General features: G+C 40.0%; 1 protein-coding gene across 1 annotated transcript in view; it reads left to right on the top strand.

Annotated features, from left to right (window-relative positions):
- Positions 1 to 16,620: 16,620 nt before the first annotated feature.
- The window catches only part of IL31RA (interleukin 31 receptor A), a 56,478-nt gene continuing 46,805 nt past the window's right edge, over positions 16,621 to 26,293 (top strand). The window contains 2 exon segments of the mRNA XM_057720641.1: positions 16,621 to 16,696; positions 23,910 to 24,027. Of these exon segments, the coding sequence (XP_057576624.1) occupies positions 16,642 to 16,696; positions 23,910 to 24,027 (173 nt within the window). The 5' untranslated portion in view covers positions 16,621 to 16,641.

The following is a 26,293-nucleotide window of genomic DNA, read 5'->3' as shown; positions in this document are numbered from 1 at the left end:
ATTTTGAGTTTATTTTTGTGTATGATGTTAAAGAATGTTCTAATTTCATTTTTTTACATATAGCTGTCAAGTTTTCCCAACACCATTTACTGAAGAGACTGTGTTTCCTCCATTGTACAGTCTTGCCTCGCTTGTTTTAGATTAATTGACTATAGGTGCATTGGTTTATTTTTGGGCTTTCTATCCTGTTCCATTGATCTATATTTTTATTTTTGTGCCCGTACCATACTATTTTGATGACTATAGCTTTGTAGTATAGTCGGAAGCCAGGGAGTCTGATTCCTCCTGCTCTGTTTTTCTTTCTCAAGATCGCTTTGACTCTTCGGGCTCTTTTGTGTCTCCATACAAATTTTAAGATTTTTTTTTGTACTAGTTCCATGAAAAATGCCATTGTTAATTTGATAGAAATTTCATTGAATCTGTAGATTGCCTTGAGTAGTATAGTCATTAATTTTACCAATCCAAGAACACGGTATATCTTTCTATCTGTTTGTGTCATCTTCAGTTTCTTTCATCAGTGTCTTATAGCTTTCAGGAGTACAGGTCTTTTGTCTCCTTAGGTAGATTTATTCCTAGGTATTTTATTCTTTTTGATGTGATGGTAAATGGGATTGTTTCTTTAATTTCTCTTTCTGATCTTTTGTTGTTGTATAGAAATACAACATATTTCTGTATATTAATTTTGTAACCTGCAACTTTACCAAATTCATTGATAAGTTCTAGTAGTTTTCTGGTAGCATCTTTAGGGTTTTCTATATATAGTATAATGTCATCTGCAAACAGTAACAGTTTAACTTCTTTTCCAATTTGGAGTCTGTTTATTTATTTTTCTTCTCTGATTGCTGTAGCTAGGACTTCCAAAACTGTGTTGAATAAAAGTGGTGAGAGTGGATATCCTTGTCTTGTTTCTAATCTTAGAGAAAATGCTTTCAGCTTTTCACCATTGAGTATGATGTTAGTTGTAGGTTTGTCATATGGCCTTTATTATGTTGAGGTATGTTCCCTATATGCTCACTTCTGGAGAGCTTTTGTCATAAATGGGTATTGAATTTTGTCAAAAGCTTTTTCTGCATCTATTGAGATGTTCACATGGTATTTATTCTTCAATTTTTTGATGTGCTGTATCACACTGGTTGATGTGCAGATATTGAAAAATCTTTGCATCCCTGGGATAAATCACACTTGATCATGGAGTATGATCCTTTTAATGTGTTTTTGGATGCAGCTTGCTAGTATTTTGTTGAGGATATTTGCATCCATGTTCATCAGTGATATTGGCCTGTAATTTTCTTTTTTGTGGTAGCTTTGTCTGGCTTGGGTATTGGATGATGGTAGCCTCAGAATGAGTTTGGGAGTTTTCCTTCCTTTGCAATTTTTTTGGGAACAGTTTCAGAAGAATAGGTGTTAGCTCTTCTCTAAATGTTTGTTGGAACTCACCTATGAAGACATCTGGTGCTGGACTTTTGTTTGTTGGGAGTTTTTAAGTCAGTTTCAATTTCAGTACTTGTGATTAGTCTGTTCACATTTTCTATTTCTTCCTGGTTCAGTCTTGGGAGATTGTACCTTTCTAAGAATTTGTCCATTTCTTCCAGGTTGTCCATTTTATTGGCAGACACTTGCTTGTAGTTGTCTCTTATAATCCTTTGTATTTCTGTGGTGTCCATTGTAACTTCACCTTTTTCATTTCTAATTTTATTGATTTGAGTCCTCTCCTGTTTTTTCTCCATGAGTCTGGCTAAAGGTTTATCACTTTTGTTTATCTTTTCAAAGAACCAGCTTTTAGTTTCATTGATCTTTACGATTGTTTTCTTTGTCTCTATTTCATTTCTTTCTTCTCTGGTCTTTGTGATTTCTTTCCCTCTAATAACTTTAGGTTTTGCTTGTTCTTTTTTCTCTAGTTGCTTTAGGTGTAAGGTTAGGTTATTTATCTGAGATTTTTCTTGTTTCCTGAGGTAAGATTGTATTACTATAAACTTCCCTCTTAGAACTGCTTTTGCTGCATCCCATAGGTTTTGGAGCATTGTATGTTTGTTTTAATTTGCCTCTAGGTATTTTTTGATTTCCTCTTTGATTTCTTCAGTCATCCATTGTTTGTTTAGTAGCATATTGTTTAGCTTCCACGTTTGTGGGGTTTTTTAACAGTTTTTTTCTTGTAGTTGATGTCTAATCTCATAGTGTTTTGTTTGGAAATGGTGCTTGATATAATTTCAGTTTTCTTAATTTGTGACCCAGCATGTGATCAATCCTGGAGAATGTTCTATGTACACTTGAAAAAAAATTACATTCTGCTGCTTTTGGATAGAATGCTGTATAAATATCAATTAAGTCCATCTGGTCTAATGTATCACTTAAGGCTGTGTTTCAGTATTGATTTTTTGTCTGGATGATCTGTCCATTGATGAAAGTGGGGTGTTAAAGTCCCTCACTATTATTGTGTTACTTTCAACTTCTCCCTTTATGGCTGTTAGTGGTTACCTTCTATTTTGAGGTGCTTCTATGTTGGGTGCATATATATTTACAATTGTCATGCCACCTTCTTGGATTGATCCCTTAATCATTATGTAGTGTCCTCCTTTATTTCTTATAGCAGTCTTTATATTAAAGCTTATTTTGTCTGCTATGAGTATTGCTACTCCAGCTTTCTTTTGATCTCCATTTGCATGGGATACCTTTTTACATCTCCTCACTTTCAGTCTGTATGTGTCCCTAGATCTGAAGTGGGTCGCTTGTAGACAGCATATATATGGGTTTTGTTTTTGTATCCACTCAGCCAGTCTGTGTCTTTTGGTTGGAACATTTAATCCATTTACATTTAAGGTAATTACTGATATGTATGTGCCTATTACTGTTTTCTTAATTGTTTGGGGTTTGTTTTTGTATGTCTTTTTTTTCTTCCCTTCCTCTTCTCTTCTCTTCTCTTGTGGTTTGATGGCCATCTTTAGTGTTGTATTTGGGTTGCTTTTTCTTTTTTGTGTGTGTAGCTATGGTAGCTTTTGGGTTTGCTCTTCCCTTGAGATTTTGATAAAGCAGTCTATATATGCACAAGTTTGTTTTATGTTGTTGGTCTCTTTCCCTCCTAGAGAAGTTTCTTTAGCATTTGTTGTAGGGCTGGTTTGGTGATGCTGAATTCTCTTAGCTGTTGCTTGTCTGTAAAGCTTTTGATTTCTCCATCAAATCTGAATGAGAGCCTTACTGGGTAGAGTATTCTTGGTTGTAAGTTCTTCCCTTTCATCACTTTAAATATATCATGCCACTCCCCTCTGGCCTATAAAATTTCTGCTGAGAAACCAGCTGGTAACCTCATGGGAGTCCCCATGTATATTTGTTGTTTTTCCCTTGTTGCTTTTAATATTTTTTCTTTGTCTTTAATTTTTGTCAATTTGATTTCTGTGTCTCTTGGCATGTTCCTCCTTGGGTTTATCCTTCCTGGAACTCTCTGTTCTTCCTGGACTTGGGTGACTGTTTCCTTTCCCATGTTAGGGAAATTTTCTGCTATTATCTCTTCAAATCTTTTCTCAGGTCCATTCTCTCTCTCTTCTCCTTCTGGGACCCCTATAACGTGAGTGTTGATGCATTTAATGTTGTCCCGGTGGTCTCTTAAAGGGTCTCATTTCTTTTCATTCTTTTTTCTTTATTCTATTCCACAGCAGTGATTTCTACCATTCTGTCTTTCAGGTCACTTATCCATTCTTCTGCCTCAGTTATTCTGCTACTGATTCCTTCTAGTGTATTTTTCATTTGAGTTATTGCATTTTTCATCTCTGTTGTTTCTTTAGTTCTTCTAGGTCTTTGTTAAACATTTTGTGCATCTTCTCAATCCTTGCCTCCATTCTTTTTCTGAGATTCTGGATCATCTTCACTATCATTATTGTGAATTCTTTTTCTGGAGGGTTGCCTATCTCCACTTCACTTAGTTGTTTCTCTGGGGTTTTATTTTGTTTGTTCATCCGGGACATACTGCTCTGCTGTTTCATTTCGTCTGACTTTCTGTGATTTTGATTTCCGTTCCACTGCAGGATTATAGTTCTTCTAGCTTCTGTTGTCTGCCCTCTGGTGGATGATGCTGTCTAAGAGGCTCATGCAAGATTCCTGATGGGAGGGACTGGTGGTGGGTGGAGTTGGGTCTTGTCCCTCTGGTGGGCAGGGCCAGGCTCTATAAAACTTTAATCTGCTTGTCTGCTGATGGCTGGGGCTGTGTTCCTACCTTGTTGGTTGTTTGGCATGGGGCAACCCAGCACTGGTGTCTACAGGCTGTTTGGTGGGGCTGATGGTGGCCTCCAGGAGAGCTCACACCAATGCATACTTCCTAGAACTGCTGCTACCAGTGTCTTTGTCCCCATAGTGAGCCCAAACCACTCCCTGCCTCTGCAGGAGACCCTCCAGTACTAGCAGGTAGGTCTAGCCCAGTCTCTTATGAGGTCACTGCTTTCTCCCCCTGGGTCTTGGTGCATACAAGACTTTGTGTGCACCCTCCAAGAGAGTTTCTGTTTCCCCCAGGCATGTGGAAGCCCTGAAGTCAAACCCTGCTGGCCTTCAAATCCAGATTTTCTGGGGACTCCTCCCATTGCTGGACCCCCAAGCTGGGAAGCCTGAGGAGGGGCTCAGAACTTTCATTCCTGTGGGATAACTTCTGTGGAATAATTGCTTTCCAGTTTGTGGTTTGCCAACCCAATGGATATGGGATTTGATTTTATCATGATTGCACCCCCTCCTACCATCTTGTTGTGGCTTCTTCTTTGTCTTTGGATGTAGCATATCTTTTTTTGGAAGGTTCCAGCATTTTTTTTGGTCAATGGTTGTTCAGCTGTTGGTTGTGATTTTGGTGTTTTTGTAAGAAGGGGGTGAGTGCATGTCCTCCTACTCCTCCATCTTGAGCTAATCCCAGTTTTTATTTTAAAGTTCCTGTTTGATAGTTCAATATCTAAGTCACCTCTGAGTTTGATTCTGTTCACTATCTCTTGACAAGTTTTGCTCAAATAGTAGTCATGTGTAGAGACTCAGATAAATAGTATTACACCTGTAAATAGGTACACCTGTTCTGGCTGACTGTTAATGGGGGGATTTTTATGTTTATCAAAAGTGAGAGTGGATTTTTAATAGTTGAGAAATATGACTATAGAAGATACATAATTTGGATATGAAAAATTGCTGTGAGATTTGCAGGACATGGAGACTGGTCCATTCATTCAACAGATATTTTTGGAGTGCCTAATATACTGACAAATGCTGATCTGCACAAAAGCATGGCAGGCTTTCTCTTGTATTGTGGGAATTTACTGTGGTTGCTTTACCTTTGAACATAGCATATTTATCAATGCCTGTGAAAGGGAGGGATAGGAATTAGGATTGGGCAGAGGGAGAACTCAAACTGAGATGCAGGTCCGACAAAGCCTGAGAATCTGCTTCTAAACAAGTTCCTAGTTAATGTTTATGTGGCCATGGACCATACTTTGAAAAGTCCACTTACGGGACAATTTGGTTCTCAGCTGATAATAAAACAATGAAAGAAGAAATGAGTGATATCTACCTGTGTATATCTGTTCCCCATGTTTTTTTTTTCTTCTAGTTATAATAATGTAGAAAAAAACCATTTGGTATTTGTGGGAGATGGTTAGTTATGTGAAAATGCGAATGTTCTCCATTCATGGGTCTTAAACATTTTTGAAAATTAATTAAAGAAGTAAATGCTTAAAAGACCTGTAGAGTTTCCCAGAGAGCATGATACTTCATTAGTGTTTGGCATAATAATGTAATGGAGTCTACTTGTGAGAGTTTCCTTGGAAAATTGTTATTTGATTCTATTATATTTCAACCCTCTCATTAACTATTCCAAATGTTTTTACTGTCCTTGGATCCATCATCTTAACAGATGGCCATTTCTCCTACTTAAGTGGAGCAGTCAGTTGGAAAGGGCTCTAATCTGCAAACACACCTACATTCAAGCCCATTCTGAATTTTAAGAGGACAACAAACACATACACAGCACTCTGATATGCATACCACAAATGTGTATCCTTTTTTTTTTTTTTTTTTGCAGCCTTCATTTCAGAGTTTAGCTTCTTTCAAGATTCATGCTGCTTCCTCACTTCCCGTATACTCCTCTTGCTGCATACACTCCATTGCAGCTGGCTCTGAGAAGACTCTTCAAAAAGAAAATAGATGTACTTTAACAAAATGTGTGATGATGATTTGAACAATTTTAGTATTAGATGAAAGTATAGTCTCCTCCTGTCGACACGAGAATAGAAAACAAAAGCTTTAGGAAAAATAAAAATTTCTACTAGAAAGTCATTGTCCAAATAGGAAGAAAAAAATGTGGCATAATTTTGAGGAATCGTTAGAGTTTAGAAAATGATAATCTCATTGACTTTCATTCTTGAAACATACTCAATCCTGCATTACAGTTTGAGAGACATGGGGTTACATTTCTTTTTCTGTATGTGCAAAGCACTATTTGATTTTGCTGTGGTTACTTATTATATCATCAATATTGTAAATACTATTTATTGATGTCTAAGTTTTAGAATTGAGTACATAGTAGATGCTAATAGATGTTTAGAGATCAAAGGAATCAAGTTAATCTGGCACATAAGATAGACCCAATCTAAGGCAGAGGGACCACAAGACCTACCCCAAGGAGGCATGTAAGTGGGGGTCAGGAGAGCTGTGCTTGTTAAGTCTCCAGAGCATTTGATACTCTCTCCTTTTTCATCTTTTCCCCTGATGTGAACGTCTAGTCTGGGGCCTGAAACAATCATGCTGTATTATTAAAGAATACATGTTTGCTTTCTAGTCAGAGAGCTTTTTATTGCTAACATTTCCCAACTGTTATCTTTTCTTTCCTGATCCGTTTACACTTTGAATCCATCGGTTTAGTAATTACCATTTTATTTCTACCACTGTATATTTTCTAAAAACAAAATTACTCCCAGGCATCATTGTTAAATTGGGCCTCATTTGGTTGCAAGGAGCAAAAACTAGTTCAATCTAACTTCAGTCAGCAGCAGGTTATTTCAGTGATATAACAGGAAAAGTCATGGACATCCTCAGGCAGGGATTACGCCAGGTCTCATGTGTTCCACACAAGCAGCTGGGCAGCTGCTTATTGAACAGTCTGTCATCACACGGACTCTCACCTTTGCTTCTCTTTTTGCCTTTCTTTCTTAACCTTTCTTTCCTACACGTCTAAAACATAGCTGGCAGCACCCGTGACCTGACAGTCCCATTGTCCACCACCGTCTAGCTTACTCAGTTCCACATTTCCGGGGGGAGAATCTGGTGGGTCAGCTTGGCCTATGAATCATATGTAACCTGGGATAGGAAGGTGTATTCCTTTCCTCGAGCTATTGTAACACATTACCACAAACTCGGTGGCTAACAGCAATAGATGTTTATTCACTCACAGTCTGAAGGCCAAAAGTCCAAAATCGAGCTTTCAGCAGGGTTCATTCCTTCTGCAGGCTCTGAGGAAGAATCTGTTCCATGCCTCTTTCCTGGCTTCTGGTGGCTTTACAATCCTTGGTGTCCTTTGTCTTGTAGATGCATCACCCCAATCTCTGCTTCTGTAGTCACATAGCTTTCCTCTTGTGTCTCTCTGTGTTTGACTCTCCTTCTCTTATAAAGACGCTGGTCACTGGCTTTAGGGCTCACCTAATCCAGGATGGTCACGTCTAGAGATCGTTACCCTAATTACATCTGCAAAGACCCTTATTCCAAATCAGGTCACATTGTGAGTTCTGGGTGGTCTTAACTTCTGAGGGGCCGCTATTTGACTCACCGAAGGAGGTATAGTCAAGGGCTACCAGAGAGGCTTCTAGGCCCCATCCCAGGTGCCGTAAATGTCAGGCTCTTACACATCTCTACCAGGAATATTTGTTATTTTATAATTTTGTACATTTACTTTCAATGTACCACTAAAATGTCCCTTTCTCTTAATTACTTTCTGGGATACATTTCCCTTAGGGCAGAATTAATGGCCCTTCTTTCTCATTTCCTGTAGCACTTTATACACACCTTTAACAGCATTTGCTACTTTGCTTTATAGCACCTTGTTTACAAGTCCATTTTTCCACCAAATTGTGAACTTTTCCAGGTTGGGGCTTCTGCTTTCCTCAAGTTTGTGTCAAGCACAGGAACTAACATTGAATTATGTTTGTGGAGTTGAGTTGAATGGCTGGAATGCGTGGATTTCTTCTCTCCCCCTCCAACCTCAGCATTACTGTCTTCAAGTATATTAATTACCCATTCTAGCCAGTGCTATCTGATATGTGCTCTGTCCCGTGCTCTCTGTTACATGCTCAGATCTACTTTAGCCCTTTTCAACAAACTCCTGCTACAATAGCTTCAGTGGCCCTGCAGGTCCAAGTTGCCATCCTCCTTCAGTTCACATTTATCTTCCCTATTGCACGTTATTTACAGTAATTGTGTTCTATAAAGTCACTGTGAACACTGTATTAGTGAATACGAAACACTTCTTGCTAGGGTAAACACAGGGTTGAGTTCCTGTGAGCCTCTGGTCACAACATGTTTGTCAGCTATTCAATACATAACCTTCTTTTATATGTGTTTCCATTTAAAGACACCTAACTTAATATATACTGTTGGCTGTGACTTCAAGGTTGGTGCATCAGCCTTGAAGTCACAGCCAACAGCAGTGTAACTCACGCCTGAAAAAGCTATCTAGCATACATATGTTTTGTCCGGCATATCACAGCCTTCTGCTTAGAAACACTAGACAGCACTTCAGCACTATGCTTCAGGTCCATTTTAAACAGCAAAATCACCATCAAAAAGTGCAAAACTGTGAAAACTGTGGCACTAAATAGACCATGAAAAGGACGTGTGTACAGTACGAGAGCAGTGTTGCCTTGTTCAGCCTCTGCTGGGAGTGTGTGCTTCTTGTGACTCAAGGTTTTCACTACTGCTCACGTCTGTGAATGACCATGATACAACTCAGGTATTGATTTTGGGGACACAAAGTAACTTCTAGAGAGTAGGCGAATTTCCAAATATGAAAGCGTGGATGATGAGGATGGATTGTACCCATCTGGTGTCTCAACTCCTGACCGTTATGAGATTCACAGCACAGGTCCTGCTTCTTGGCGGCCTCCCTTTTAGGTGTTTTTAGGTTTCGGCTTTCTCATCTTTCTCAGTTCAGTTGCCACTTGATTCACTTCTCATATTCCAGAAATTAGTTGACCTTTCTTACTGCCATGTCTTGTTGTCTCTTCTCCCATTTGCTTTGTTTTATGGCTCTGTGACTTTCCTCTACCCTTACCATAACTTTTGTGGAGTTACCTGATAAAGCAGAGATAAATGCATATATTCAATCAACCATGTGTTAACCAGAATTTTATTTCACACACAACACAATTAGTCAGGTGTTTTACATATAATAGGTTTACTAAGTATTGGTTGAATAAATTAAAGAAGTGCTATTTTTATGCAAAAATTTAGCTATCCTAGATAGTATGTTATAATGGGATTTTTAGTATCTCATAGTACTAGGTAAAAGACCACCTCTATTTCTCCTCCTTATTTCTGGTAAACTTTCCCACTTAGTAGAACATTGCCTAAGGAAGATGGTAAAAAGGTTTAAAATAAGACATTTGAGGCTGGAGAGCATATCTTGTCTTAAAGCTTAGGTTGGGTTTCTTTCCTTTTGCATTGTAATCTCTTCCCTAGAGGAGAGATTTATTTATGATTTTGTCAGTCAGTTACAAAAAGTTTTAAAATTATAGTGCCCAAAGAGATCCAGAAATCATCAGATTTAACCCTTAGTGTTATAGGAAACTGAGAGTCAGGCTGTCTTGGTTCAATTCCTGGGTCCACTACTTCCTTTGTACATTTCTTAATTGTTTTGGCCTCAGTTTCCTCATCTGTAAAATGGGAATAAAAATACTACTGATACCATAGAATTGTTGTGAAGATTGAGATAATTAATTTCAAGTTCTTATGTACTGTGCCTGATGTATAGTAAGAGCTCCATATAATTTTAATTATTATAATAAGCCACTAAATTAGTAGTTTAGCTGGGCTCTGGCCTCTCAGTTTAGTATGCTTAATACACACACAGGAATTATAAACCTCCTTCCAAGTTAGCTACCGCTATTTTCTCTCCTTCATCTTCTTCTTTGTTTAAATATGATTACATGATGATATATTCCCCTTTCAAGCTAAACATACTCTTAGCATTTCACCCATTACCACATTTGTAAGGACTTCCTGAATAGAAAGTTTTATATTTAGTCATTCCTTTTAGTTGTTTATGCACTTTCAGATGGCACTTTTCCTGTAAAGTTGAGTGGTCTCACAGAGTGATTTTTTTTTTCAAGTTACAATAATGCACTCCACTTCCCAGCATAAGCGGGTTAAGTGCCACCCTGGCTTGGGCTGGGCTTAAAAGCAAAGGAAAGGCCCCTGGACAACCAGAGAGGAAATATTCACATAGCTCTATGTGTATAAACTACAAACCACCCTCCCTGTTCTCACACGTGTGCTGTAGGAGACAGAGACCTTTGATTCAGATCCTTTGAACCAGCAGGACATCTCTGGGACGCAATCTGATACAGGGAGGTGAGTGCTGCAGAGTTTGATAGCCTGAACACTTGCAGATTAGGTCTCCTATTATATAAGGGTCTATTTCTGCTTTCTTCAGTAAAATTATGGATCAGAACTCACCACTTGAATTGCTCCTTAGACTGGTTGTTGATGGTTACAGGGAATCTAATCTTTGGCAGTAAATAGTTTAAGATGCGGGGACTGCAGTGGGAAATCATGCAGGAGAGCAGTCAGGGAGGGGCTGGGGAAACTATATGAACGTAATGGATTTATCTTTCTGGAAACTCTAGGCTACAGAAAATTAGACCTAAGAGATTCGGAGGAACGTCCTTGTGTGTATTGGTGTTTTGTGGCAGGAGGACTGAGGGAGAGTGAATCACTAATAGCTGCTGCTTGATTTTGGTGGAAAGAGTCTAGGCTTTGGAAAAAGACAGTCATAGGTTTGACTCCAGCTAAGCCATTTACAAGCTATAGGATTTTTGGACGGATTACATAATATTGCGGAGTCTCAACTTCCATATCTGTAAAGTGGAGATGATAACACCAACTCTGCAGGGATTTTAAGAAGGACAGATATAATTTGTGTAATGTAATCAGCACTGTGTAGACTCTCACTATTGCATCATGGTTGTGTTTTTGCCAGCTTGCTGCTGGCTGTCTCTGAATGTTCATTGTGTGAAAGCAGGCTGAACCTCAAATGGGTTTATAGACTTTGAAGTTGAATGTAGTTATTTATCTAACAGCTCTTTTTAAAAATAATTGAGATATAATTGACTCATAACATTGTATTCGTTTTCCGATGTACAACATGATTCGGTACCTGTATGTGTTGTGAAATGACAACCACAATAAGTCTAGTTAATTACACATAATCATCACTATACGTAGTTACAAAATTTTTTTCTTGTAATGAGAACTTTTAAGATCTACTGTCATGGGACTTCCCTGGTGGTCCAGTGGTTAAGACTTTGCCTTCCAATGCAGGGGGTGCAGTTTCGATCCCTGGTCAGGGAGCTAAGATCCCACATGCCTCGTGGGCAAAAACCAAAACATAAAACAGAAGCAGTATTGTAACAAATTCAATAAAGACTTTAAAAATGGTCCATATAAAAAAAATCTTAGAAAAAAATTTGCTGTTGTAGCAACTTTCAAATATATGGTACAGTATTGCTAACGATAGTCACTATGTTGCTAGCTCTCAGTCTCATCTTGGGCAAGGTACATAATCATTTCCTCACCCAAAAAGAAAGGGTACTGTTATTTATTAGGCTGAAATTGCCAATATTTGACTGTTTTAGACTTATGATAAGAGCAATTTTGTATGATTCAACTCGAAAGTATATTGCTCTCCCCAGAATTTACTCCTTTGCTCACGCTTTAAAGCCCAGTCCCACACTCTGCATAGCTGGTGGCACAGAATGAGTATCAACCTACATGACTTGAGTAAAAGTATGAATGAATGAATGAAAGCAGGGTCAGCCCTGGGAAAAATCAGGTAGCGATACGTTTTCGTACAAATGAAATCAGATAAGACAGCATCCAGGACACAGCCTTGAGTGGAAACTGAATTGTCAAAGGATGGCTTGGGGTGGTGTTTGTGTGTGTAGTGGGAGATTGCTAGAGAGTAGAACAACCACGCTATTGCTTCTGCTTTGGTCATATGAGACAGGATGTGGGGAGGCAGGGATAATTTAACATCAGTTGGCAGAGGCACTGTCTATTCCTTTGTTTTCTCCCTCTTGCCTTGTCTCCAGCCACTGCTATAGCCAGCAATAATTACTTGGATTTATTTCAAGTCATTCTACTCCAAACAGTAGCTATTACTTTAAAGATAAGACACCACAAATTACTTAAGTGGCATCACTTTGTATTTTAAGAGTCCTTTGGTTCAGCATGGGATATTCATAGTGCTGTTTGAGAATTCCAGGGCTCTATTAAATGCTGTATTCAAATGAGGCACCAATAATGAGAAACTATATTTCTAGGATGTGTCCTCTTAGTGAAGACCAGTTACTCAAAGCTGCTGCATTTTAAAAGTTTAGGGCTGATGATCCAGGCGATGAAGGAAATGTTTGATGGCTCTCCTTAAGACCACAGGATAATCTTTGTGAATTTACTATAGCCCATAGTCTTGCTGCACCTTGAACTGCTCAGATTTGGGGAGGCTGACTCACCTCATGTAAGACTTCGTAAGATTGATATATTTAAACAAAGGGGGGGAGACAGTCTTTTCTAATGACTAGAAGGCTTACATCCCTTATTCAGGGTCTCCCCTTCTGCGAAATGAGTAATCAGAAAAGGCTTCGCAGAATCAGAGCCATCGTGGAGATTTTGCTTTCGTCAAAGCTGCGGTGAGGTCTGCTGGTTGCCCTGTTATAGAGTATGCCTAATGCTTGGACAACATGGGTCTGAACCGTGTGGGTCCACTTATATGTGCACTTTTCCCCAGTAGTAAATACTACAGAACTACAGCACTCGTGGCTGGTCGAATCCAAGGATGCAGAACCCTGGATGGGGAGGGACCATGTATATGGACGGAAGTTATATGAGTGGATTTCTGACTGTATGGAGAGCTGGCGCCCCTAAACCCCACATTTTTTCAAGGTCAACTGTATAGCGCTCTAGCAACAGAAAACTTCATCATTTCCTCTCATGGATAGTACTGGATGAACACTGCCAACTTTTGTCGTTTTTAATAATCAATGTTTTACATTCTGTGGTGACCTCTCTTTTCTGTTCCCAAAGTCTCCTTCAGTTTAGGATACAATTAGTTGAATAGATTCATGCAGCTAAATGACAATGCTGATTTTCTAGATCCAACTCTCGAGTTTATACCCAGGTTTCCTTGGATGGATTTTGGAGTGAACTCAGGTTCTTCAGCTACTCTTTTACCAATACATTCTTGATTTACTCCCACAGTTAACTAGGATAGCCTTTGTGCACAGATTTTGCTAGTTGAACTCTCAATTGAACTTATTTCTATGTTTCCAGGAGGCACCTCACATTTGTTCACATTTACTACCAACAAGCAATCACGTGTGGTAGTTCTCTGCTGTGTAAGGTGAAGTGGAAAAGGCACTGGAGGACAAACAGGCATTAGAGTGAGGGGTATTGTCATCCTAGCAACACTTGTTGGCTTTCCCCAGCGTCAGCTCTTTCCTCTCCTTGGACACTCTTATACTACTGTAATTACAACACTTACCAGGTGATATATGCTATTACTGTCCATACTTTCATGTCTGCAAGTAGATCAGTGGTTCTCAACCCTTTTTTCTTCTGCAATTTTTCCAGCTTTGTCTCTGGGAATAATTTAGTACTGTTGCTTTTTCTTAAGGCTTAAAAAAAAAATCACAAATAATAGGTAAGTATTTTCACTGTGAAGAAAGCAAGCAATATTTACAATTAATTAAACTATTTTATATACATATAAATATCCAATATTTAATATTGATAAGATTTTTAAATGCAAAACCTGTATTGGAGTAACAGTTTGAACTTTAGCACCTATAATTATTTATTTATTCAATTATTGAGACTGTCAGCATCATATCTTTTATAGAGTCTACATGGTTGGGCCTCCTTCCCTTTCCAGTATGCTTTTAGGACTTGTAAAGTCATGTCTTCTGGCTAAGAATTGGAGAAAATTAAGACAACATTGTAAATAGTTAGACATTAAAAATACTTACAAGCAACCTAAATGTCCATCAACAGATGAATGGATAAAGAAGATGTGCACATATACACAATGGAATATTACCCAGCCATAAAAGGAATGAAAGTATTTGTAGTGAGATGGATGGACCTAGAGTCTGTCATACAGAGTGAAGTAAGCCAGAAAGAGAAAAACAAATACCATATGCCAACACATATATATGGAATCTAAAAAACTGGTACTGATGAACCCAGTGACAGGGCAAGAATATAGATGCAGACGTAGAGAACGGACTTGAGCACACAGGCGGTGGGGGGCGGGGTGGGGGACCGGCGAAGGGGAAGCTGGGATGAAGTGAGAGAGTAGCATTGATATATATACACTACCAACTCTAAAACAGATAGCTAGTGGGAAGCTGCTGCATAACACAGGGATATCAACTAGATGGTGGGTGATGACTTAGAGGGGTGGGATAGGGAGGGTGGGAAGGAGTTGTGGGAGGGAGGGGATGTGGGAATATATGTATAAATACAGCTGATTCACTTTGTTGTACGGCAGAAACTGGCACAACAGTGTAATTATACTCCAATAAAGAAATTTAAAAAAGAAAAGAAAAAAGGAAAAGAAAAAAATACAAAAAAAAAATAGTTACTGGGAATTCCCTGGTGGTCCAGTGGTTAGGACTCTGTGCTTCCACTGCAGGGGGCCATGGGTTTGATTCCCTGTCGGGAAACTAAGATCCCACATGCTGTGTGGCCAAAAAAAAAAATGCTATTATTCTTATAATTAATTTTCAAAGAACACATTTATTCTTCATTGAAAAATTTAAAAATTTTCCCTTTAGGTTTTATACTCATTTAAATCAAAAAGGTTATTTTTGGAGAGACTAGCTATAGCTTTTGGGTAACAGGCATTAACTATTGCTGTTATGTAACCAGTCTTATTGTTTCATGTTGATGGTATTTTTATTATTATGGATCCAAGTTCTCATTCTACTTCATTTTGCATTAGGCATTTTCTTTTTTCTTTTCTTTTTTTCTTTTTTATTAGGAAGGACAATCCTCTACTTTTTAAAAAAAAATTAATTAATTAATTAACTTATTGGCTGCATTGGGTGTTCGTTGCTGCTCCAGGGCTTTCTCTAGCTGAAGTGAGCGAGAGCTGTTCTTCATTGCTGCGCATGGGCTTCTCATTGCGGTGGCTTCTGTTGTTGCAGAGCATGGGTTCTAAGTGCACGGGCTTCAATAGTTGTGGCACTCAGGCTCAGTAGTTGTGGCTCACGGGCTTAGTTACTCCTTGGCATGTGGGATCTTCCCAGACCAGTGCTTGATGCATTGGCAGGCGAATTCTTAACCACTATGCCACCAGGAAGTCCGGCATTTTCAATTAGTTAGGTATTTCAGCTGGTTTGTGTGTGAGAAAATATTATCCCTGTGGTTTTGTCCAGAAATGCTGCATGCAAATTTTTCTAAAATGCTTTATTTTGTGGAGAACTTTCCTCCCCCCCCCCCCCCACCGTAATGATCTGTCAGCTGAAAATGTAGCATCATTTATTTCTTCCTGAAAGCGAGGTATTGCTTTCACATTTGCTTTATCCTTAGACTAACTCACCATCTCATCTGGGATGAGATGAGGATCCAGCAGTCTTTTATTCTAATTATTCCACACACAATAGTGAGTATCTACCATATACAAGGCACTGCCTTCAACCCTAAGCCTTCGAAGAGAAATTATAGAAGCGCCACTCTTCAGAAGATCCCTATCTGTAGAGAAGCCAACAGATGAACTCCTACATGCCATTCTGTGTGACGTGTGCCACAGTAACAGATGGCATGGAGGGTGGGTGGGGCACAGGCGAGGACTGGCTGGCTGAGTCCATCTGGGAGTTCAGGGAAGGCGTTTAGAGAAGGTTAGCCTTGAGCTGAGTCTGGAAGGATGGATTAATTTGTCAGGAATAAGGAAGAAAGGATATTCTAGGCAGAAGGAACCACCTGGGCAAAGTGTGGAGATGTGAAATCACGTGGTGCTTCTGGGAGATTATGAGATGTCCCTTTTGGCTGGAGTGCTCAGGAACTGAGGCAGAGGCTAGAGGACATTACTCTTTTTTCTGGAGTATATTCTTGGCGGCTGGTATGCTTTTTGTGTTACACAGTAGAGTGACTTGTGGATGGAATAAAATGTTGACGGGGGTTAATGGAGTAATTATGAAGGGATCTATCTGATGATAACTAACTAACTAACTAACTAACTAAATAAAACAAAATAAAATGTAATATAAAAAATATAAAACTAAATACCTTTCCTCAAAATTCCCAGAATCTGCTTGTCACTGGAAATAGAGTTGTTGAAAAGAGATAGGAAGCAAGCTGACTCTTGATGGATGCTATTTTCGCTTTTCTTCCCAGCCTTCCTGCACTAACGTGAGGACAATGTGGGCCTGGGCGCTGTGCGTGCTCCCTCTGCTCTGCAAATGCGGCCTGGCAGGTAGGTCAGCCTGCGCCTTCTTACGGATTACGTGATTTTTTTGCCTTCTTTGGATAAGAGTTGTTAACTTGAGAGCAGAGGGACACCTGGATGGACAATGGGGAGTTTGTGAACTCCCCGAATTTGTGTGGGGGTGTGTGTGCGTGTTGATACATATTCATACATGTGCAAATTTGGCAAGATGGTCTATCATATTTTCAGAGGGAGGTACAACCCTCCAAAAGATTGAGATTCAGTGTTTAAGAGTAATGGTAAGTGCTTTCCTGATAATTTCTGTGTTAAGTGCATTTGGTTTCATATAAGACACACACATAGAAAAAAGATACATACCATTTTCACACTACTTGCCATAAATTCCAAGGATATGAAGGGAAATGAAACACCGTATTCCTACAATGGTCCAACTCAGAGCCATGAGCCTAATACTCATACAACACCTTGCAGATCTAAGATGTATTGCTTTGATCACATATTATGTTAAAAAAAAAATTAAGACCTGATTAAAAGAAGTGGGGATCGGACACTGGGGAGGTAGAGAAGGCATGTAGTATAGGAACTAGTCTGCTCAGGCTGCCATAACAAAATACCACAGACTGGGTGGCCTAAACAACAGAAGTTTATTCTTTTCACAGTTCTGGGGACTGGAAGTCCAAGGCCAAGGTGCCTGCAGAGTTGAGGTTCTCTGATACCTTTCTCCTTGGCTTGTGGATGACCATCCTCTTGCTGCCTCTTCACATGGTCATCCCTCTGAGTATCTTAATCTCTTATAAAGACACCAGTCAGATTGAATTAGGGCTCACTCTACTGGCCTCATTTTAATTAATACCTCCTTAAATGCCCTGTTTCCAAATGCAGTCACCGTCTGAGTTACTGGCGGAGAGAGCGTAGGGCTTCAACATACGAGTTCTGAGGGAAGGGACACAATTCGGTCCGTAATGTGTCATCATCGGGGGTCACCCAGAAGGCAGTTGTGATCCAGAGCTAATGCGAATGTCTTCCAATCCTCTGTCCTGGCCTGGCCTGCCTTGAAGCTCCCTGGGGTACATCTGTGGCACTCCAGAGCTTTGCAGACAACACAGGCAGGTAGGCCTGTGTCTCCCTGTCTCATTCAGCCTCTTTTGGCCACCTCAGAACTCAACAGTTGCTCCCAGTTATCCAGTTTAAGGTTCCACTTATGAGCCTCATGGCACCTTTCCCCTTGACTTGTCTTTTTCCATCTTGCATGTCTTCTCTTACTATATCTTACTTATACAATTTCCTACATGACTGGCTCCAGTTTCCACACCTCTTCCCATCTAGACTATTCTTGCCTTGGTCTCAGCCTTGCCCTTCTTTTATTTCAAGACATTTTTTCTGAACAAACACTACCTTTGAAATAGCACCAAAGTGATATGAGCATAGAGGGATGAAGGGAGATTGAGAACATCTTTTTAATTTTGAAAAATATTCCTTTTGCATGTGGGAAACCCTCTGACAAGCAAGAATATTGTCCTGGTCTTTCTTAGAGGAAAGTGTTGAGTAGTTCTCCTTATTTCTAAAAATACAGGAAATAGTTATTTCTAGAAATGTAGAAATATGGTTATATGTTTTTTCATAAGTTGTGGAAGAAGGATGAATGTGTGTGAGGGGCAAATCTAGTCTTCAGTTGTCCATGTTTAAAAAATAAACATTCTACTTTAATTTCAAATTTACACAAAAGTTGTGAAGATAGTATAGAGAATTCTTATATACCCCTTGTCCAGTTTCCCTCACTGTTACTATTTTATAATACCATAGTATATTCACCAAAACTAAGAAACTATTAGCACATAGCTCTCAAGTAAATTCCAGACTTTATTTGGCTTTGGCTGGGTTTTCCTGAGTGTTCTCCTTTTGTGTGGGGATCTAATTCAGGGTAGTATATTGCATTGACTTGTCACGTCTCCTTAGTCTCTTCTGATCATGACAGTTTGTTAGTTTTCCCTTATTTCTCATCACCTCTGCAGTCTTGAGGGGTACTGCCAATACTCCTGGGGTTTTGTGAAAAATACAGCAGAGGTGAAATGCTGTTCATTGCTCTATTACAATCATATACATGTTTGTGACAGTCTTCCAATGAAGAGTTGATATTCTAATTAGAGGTAGTAAGTCCAATAAGACTTAAAACAGGCACAGTGGTTGCCAACAAGTAGACAGGCAGGACAGCAGACGTATAAGCTCAGCCAGTCATGGCAGTTCTATTACATAAGTCAAGGCAGTTCAGATGTGTGGGATCACCCCAGATAATTGAGGCTGGAAATGGTAACCGTTAAGTAAAGCAAGAAAGCAAAAGTGAAACCTAATACTGTTTGTTGATCTGGTTCCTTTCTTATTCCAGTTCCTCTTGACACCCTCATTTGTGATAAAAGAAATCTAAAATGACCTGAGATACGTAGGCAGAGTTAGAATGTCATGAGGACACACAAAGGGAAGAAGAGGGGAAACTACTGTTAAGTGAATTCCTCCCCCAAGTCCTAAAACTCTGGATTTTCAGATCAGGCTATCTATTTTTTTACATTTGTCAGGGAATGTTGTTTATGCTGTGAAAATAAACAAGCCTAAAATCTTAGTGCTTAAGACAACAAACTCTACATGTCCATCACAGGCAAGCAGGGGCCAGGCTGATGGAGGCTCTACCATTTTAAGACCCACCATCTCAACATGGATTTTCAGGTTGTGTAAGGCAGAGGGAGGAGAGAGAAAATAATTATGCCCCAGAAGTTAAGTGCTCTTCTCATGTCAGTGGCCAAAGCAAGTCACGTGGCCATGCCCACTATCAAGGGGGCAAGGAAATAAAATCTTCCTGTCTGCCTAGGAAGGGGAAATACTGATGAGCACTGGAAATATTGCTGGGTTTTCATTTTCTTTATCATAAATCTCTTCTGTAATATCAGTGTAGGGAATCAGAGTATGTGGCCCCAAAACATAGCACTTGGCATAGGATTTATTTTGACTCGGAAGCAAATGAGAATCAACAGATGCAGAAATGAAGACTTTGTGGAGCTTCCTTTCTCTGTTTAAAAGAAGAAGCTTCTGAAAAATGAGGACTGCCATAAATCTCCTTTCCTGAAGGAGTTTTGTGGCCATGAAGAAGACAGAAAGTCAGCGCCTGGATGGCCCCACACACATAAACCTTGCTCCATTAACTTCTCACCTATATTTACCTTTTCACAATTTGCCATCCTTGAAAACCTATATTTATTTTCTTTTGTATTGTCACTTCTCTACGAATTTGTTGGTTTTTTTGTTAAGATGCTATATCAGCCCAAATTCTAACCACCCTCTAAGTTACTGTTCACTGAGTTTTCTCTCGTGTGATTTCACTGCATGCGTTAACATACTGTTTTTCTCTTATTAATCTGTCTTTTGTCAGTCTAATTTTACAGGGCTGGAGAACCTAGGAGGGTAAAAGGGAAAAGAATTTTTTCCTTCCCTACACCAATATCAAGTGGCCTCTGTGAGAATATTTCTCTCTCTTGCCATGTACCAATCAGTAAGGGCAAAACAAATGGAGCTCCATAAAAAAAAGCTCAGGTGAAGTGGAAACTCATTTTTAGAACTACTTTCTCTTCTTCTGATATCTGGTGACACTGATGGTTCTGGAAACCATATGCTTGAATCTCTTCTGGCTTATAGCTTTTATAGATGTTAATCAAAGCTTCTGAAAGAGCTAAGGAGAGATATTCAAGGAAGAATAGTAAAGATCAGGGTTCACTGAGGTTTGATGGGGGTATATTTAGATCCATTTGGATCTATTTGTGCTTTGGATTCAGCCAATGAAAGGTAGATTGAGAATCAAGAAGGAAATAAAATAAAATATGACTATAGGGGGCCATAATGAGAATAGGACAAAACTGAAGACTATTCTGGGGAGACAGGGAAAGGTGTCTTATTTCCTTGTTTTCCAGCAAATTATCAACTTTGAAATCCTGCTAAGAGTTCACGTGACAGGCACGAATGAAACGGAGGTGGAGGACCAGCTAACATTGAAGGACTGTTTGTAAGGAACTTGGCCAAAGGACTCAAGACAGATCCCCCCCCCCGCCGCCCCCCCCCCCCCCCCCCCCCGCCCCACACACACAGAGCCAAAATCTCTGAGCCAGGGAGTGAGTTGGTCGGCATGAAAGTCATTCCCCTGGGGACATTGTTGCCTGACCCTTGGCTGACTCTCTTGTAGGATTTTGCATGTCCCCACTGGCCATTGTAAAGTGTAGAATCTGTTACTATTCTGCTTGCTGACCCAAGGAGTCCTCAGGGAGGGCTGCCAGCCCTGTGGGCTCTTTGAGCAATGTGTTACAGTTTACCTTCTAATCTCTGTGTAATACGCAGTATTATTTGGTTCAGGTCCAGTTAACTGTGGTCCTTTTAAGCATTTGGACTTGTTCGCCAGCTTTGTCATGGTTTTCAGCATGCGAGTAGCATAGATAGAAAGTCTTTGACTTAACTGCTGACTGGTGGGTGTTGTCAGGATTGGGTTCATGTGCAGAACTCAGAGGAAAGGTTTCTCAGGAAAAAGCTAGGAATGTTGGCACAACATGAGGGCCCCTTGCTCTCCCTGACTCTCATTTGTCATTCCCAGGGGACGATTCTCTTTCCACAGACCAAATATATGAATGAATATACAAATCCAAGAATCCCAAATCTAAACGAAACAGTGAATGCCACTCATTCTGGATCCCTTTACTACTGCCTTCCTGTTAGAAGGTGTTACCTCTGGAAGAGTTGAAATATATACAGTATTAGTCAGATGTGCAGAGAAATGTATAACATCCTTATTTTCTGTGATTAAGCTAATCAATTTCAAAAGTCCCCACTGCCCTGGGAAGTCAGGCAGGGCTGAGGATGGGGACAGGATGGGGATTACCTACATCTGTTACCACTGTCTCAAAGACATTGTTAAGTGTCTTTCAGCTAATTCAGTCTCCCTGGGGTAAATGTGCACTGTTCCAGAGTTTCAGACTCCCCCCCCTCCTCCCTGCCCCACTCCTCCTTAGGATGGTATCTAGACATATGAGCAGGGCTTTGTAACTTCAGAGTCTTGGGCAAGGGCTCCTAAATCCACGTGAGCAAGTCCTTGTGTTTCCCTCTGTCCTTCTCTGGACTGTCTGCTGTGGTCTTATCCCTTCTCTGCTATCTGCTGCCGGGCAGCCAGCTTAGCCTGGGCTTTTGGGCATCATACTGGCACCTGCTCCTGAAGTTCATGCCCCAGTTGTTTGCCTATGGTCTTGACGTCCTCCTGTGCACAGAAGTCTCTTCATCCAAATCCCAGGCCTGGACTAGCCCCACACCTCTACACCCACCCACGATCCCTCACCCTGAGACACTGGGGACTTCTGGCTCCCTGCACGCTACACTCACCTGTGTAGAGCTTATCCGAAGAGTTTCCCCAGCCCATCCTCCGCCAGTGCAGTGTTAGGACTTCCATGTCATACTGGGGTTGGTGCTGAGTGGAACATGAGGCTCTGTCTAGACTTGTAACATCCCCTAGGCTGTGCCTGGTAAAATAGGCCACCAGCCTGAGTGACCTTGGTTCTTCAGACCCATCTGCGTGTTTGTACTGCTCCAACATCTGAGCTCTTTGCACTATCTTACTTTCACTCCCCTGCTCCAATATTTTACTTGCTAGAAGTGATAGGCTTTATCTTACTTGTCTGGTAGGTACTTCCTTCCTAAAAGCACTAGAGCTTTGCTTTGATATTAAGGGTAACTTAAGAAATTGCCTTTCGCTATCAAAAACGCCTGCTTCTTGAGAATGGACTGGAGGACATGGGATTGGGCAGGGGGGCGAAGGGGAAGCTGGGACAAAGTGAGAGAGTAGCATAGACATACTTACACTACCAATTGTAAAATAGATAGCTAGTGGGAAGTTGCTGTATAACAAAGGAAGATCTACTCGATGATGGGTGATGCCTTAGAGGGCCAGGACGGGGAGGGTGGGAGGAAGTCGTGGGAGGGAGGGGATATGGAGATATATGTATAAATACAGCTGATTCACTTTGGTGTACCTCAAAAGCTGGTACAACAGTGTAAAGCAATTATATTCCAATAAAGAGCTTAAAAAAAAATGCCTGCTTCTTAAGACTATGGTCTTACCAAAGGCTCAGAAAGAAGTTAGTTTGAGCTTCAGAGCTGAGCGTTGCGCTTAGTTTAAAATTGCCCTTAGTTCTTAATTGTGTATATGAGGGCACATGCATGTGTATGATGAGCCCTTGGCCATCTGGTGAAGCCTATGGACTGCTTCTCCAAATAATATTTGTAAATTCATAGATAAGATACACAAGATTACAAAGGAACCCAAATATACTGAAATGACATCATCAAAATGTTAAAGAAACAAATTTGTGAGGTAGTAAATATATGCTTCTTTAGTAACACATTAAATAAGACCTAATAATTACCTTAACTTAGTAATACTGATAATAGTGTTTGATATTTCAATGTATTGCAACAACTGAAATATCATATGAAAATAACTGTGGCTTTTAGTGATGATATTACTATAGGTTGTTGATCATATTCATAATGGGAGAAAATTATAAATTTCAACAATAGATTAGTGAAAAATAAATTTTCCCATTTAAATTCATGCACTCCTGAATTCCGTCTCTGGATACCTTGAGGGTCTAGATCCTGGTTCTAGATGGCAGTATCTGCTCTCCCTGTGAAGGTATGGATGTTACTGGGTGGGGAGCTATACGGGGCCAAGACTTAGAAGATATGAAAATACAGCTGAAGATATTTCAGAAATTTCCTCTATTATACAGTCTTCTGGGGAAAATTATTGATATATAAGGTAGAAGTGTGGCATAGTTCAGCACTCTGCATTTTCCTCTTCCCCTCACATCATCCATTGCCCAGTTATCTAGAGTAGTTGTATCATTTGATGCTTTACTTAGTATTTCACTAACACTTTATATTTGCCTGGTGTTTTAATATAATTTTTGCTTCTCAAATGTTGCTTTTGAGTAAAAATATAAGAAATGTTTTTTAAGAAGTCGAAATCTAGCTCTTCAAAGGGAATAACTGAAGAGATGGACTTAGATTCTCTCCATGGCCCTGATTAGGAGAACCTATTATACCCAGTAACTAACCAAGAAATCCAGCTTTTGATCAGTCTGTTTTCATCAGACTGTTCAATGCTGGAAATATTTATCATGTACTGAAGTTATTGTGTGTGTGTGTGTTTCTTTTTTAGTTCTGCCAGCTAAGCCCGAGAACATTTCTTGCATTCTCTACTATATGAAAAATTTTACTTGCACCTGGAGTCCAGAGGAAGAAGCTAATTTTACCTTGTACACAGTTAGGAGAACGTTGTAAGTATGGGCACTTGTGTGCTGTCAGCGGGTGTAAGGGGAGGAGGCAGGGGCCCCTGCTTTACACATGACTCCAGTCACAAAGTAAACTGTTTTCTCAGTTATAGCTTGTGGAGGACAGTTATTTGCATCCAGTGGCTGGGGTGACACCTTGGCTGCTTGCAGCCTTGCTGACAGGGTCTACAGCTGCAGAGGGCGGGGAAGGGCTGTGGGACTGGCTGAGATTAGTCGCCAGTTATAAGCGCAGGGGGGAACATCTGCTTGTTATATTCAGCTATATCCCTCCTCGTTCCCAAATGTGTCATAAAACTGTTCCTTCTTCATGGATCCAGATATAATAAGGGTTATAATCCCAGAGCTAAGAGCAGATTTACCTCAGTCTGTCACTAATTTGCTGTGTGACCCCTGACAAACAAGTACTCAGCCAGGACAAGGATGTCCATTTTTTTTTTTTTACTATATTAAGCATCCCTTTTTATTCTAATTCTATTAGAAGAAAAATTATAAAATTTAAAAATTATAATCCTAACAAAAAGCTAGATGTTTTAGTGAGTATGTGCAGAGATTTTTTTAAAATTTTGAAAATAAACTCATGAAACCTATTTACATCCCTCACGTTCCCTTAGGAATAAGGAGGCCTATGTTGGGAACTATTGAAAGATGATCTTTAGGTCTTTTCCATTTCAGAAAGAGAGTCTATAGTTCCAAGTTTTGTTTTTAAATACCACGTCTTGTGTATACTCCATTTTTTTCACTCCTTGGAAATTAGTAACTAGTGTTGTAAGGGACGTCTATCTCACGTTTTATAGTAGAAAAAAGGGAAAAAGCAAAGAATATCCTTTGTAGCACTGATATATCAATGAGTATGTCAAAGGGATGATGTAAAAGAGAAGTCAGCAAACGTTTTCTGCAATGGGCCAGATAGTAAATATTTTAGGCTTAGAGGAGATGGGTCTCTGTCAAACTGTTCAACACTGCTGTAGCAGGAAAGCTTCTACAGACAAAATGTAAACCCATGGACCTGACTGCTTTCTAATAAAACCTTATTTGTGGACCCTGAAATTCAAATCTCATATAATTTTCATGCTACAAAATATTCTTCTTCTTTTTTATTCCCTCCCCCCCCCCCCCCCCCCGCCCCCATCGTTTAACAATCTAAAACCTGCACTTAGCCTGTGCCATACAAGAAGAGGAGGCGGGCAGTATTTGAGTTGCAGACTCTCATTTGCTGACCCCTGCTTTAGAAAATAAGAATGATAAAGGCCTAATTATCCATGGTCCAAATGACTTATCTTTGCCCAGACTTGTTAGTTCTAGACCCAGTGCTGACCGGGAAATACCAGTGGAATGAACATCTGGAAACCTCAATATGTTTACTCCTATTTTTGTGTTTTAAAAAGTTGTTTCCTCCACTTCCATCACTCCCTATGGTTTGTCATCATGACCACCAGCTGGTCACGAGAAGGAGGAAACCCCTGGGCGTCCTCAGGCTGTACAAACACAGCCCCCCTTGATGATCCCAGGCCAGCTTGTATCTTCAGGCAGAGTGGAAAGATTTCCTTGTGGACAGTCAATTCCGAGAGCAGGTCACAGTGGGTCTGTGGGATGAACACAAAGCCTACTGTTGCCCAGGGACAGTAGGAAATGATTTTCCCTTGGGGAACATAAAGAGTTGGGATGCCTTCATGGAGGTAGTAGTTTTTGAACTAAGACTTGAAGGAGCTCTAGAGGTATAGAAAGCGGGGAAAGAGTGTTTCTCAAAGAGTATATCATGAATAAATGCAAAAAAATTCAGCTATAGTAATAGTACTACTGCTACTACTAATAGCATCTCACATTTAGACTATGTGCCTGACATTTTAAAGGTACTTTACATATATTGGCTCATTTCATCCTTATAACAACCCTATTCTATAGTTATATTACTATTCTCACTTTAGAGATGAGAAAACTAAGGCACAGAGAGGTTAAGAAACTTGCCCAAAGCACAGCGTTAATAGGAGCAAAGCCAGGATTCAAACCTGGTCTGCTTCCAGAGTCTGTGTTTGTAACCATGACCCAACATTACCCTGGAGGACATTTTTGCACTGTATGATAACCATGGAAAATCCTAAGATCCTTTCTGCTTTCAGAATTCCAGCATTGTGTATTTCTGTATGTTCAAGCTCTGCTCTCTCGCCCCCTGCCCTCGCAAACACTTGCAAGGTGGGCCTCCTTTTCTGTTCTCAGCCTATTTCATCTCCCACATAATTCCCGGAGAACTATA

The sequence above is a fragment of the Hippopotamus amphibius genome, chromosome 1, assembly GCF_030028045.1.
Source record: "Hippopotamus amphibius kiboko isolate mHipAmp2 chromosome 1, mHipAmp2.hap2, whole genome shotgun sequence".
NCBI classification, from domain to species: Eukaryota; Metazoa; Chordata; class Mammalia; order Artiodactyla; family Hippopotamidae; genus Hippopotamus; species Hippopotamus amphibius.
The sequence above is the reverse complement of the archived record's forward strand: the minus strand, read 5'-3'. Positions and strand labels throughout refer to the sequence as shown.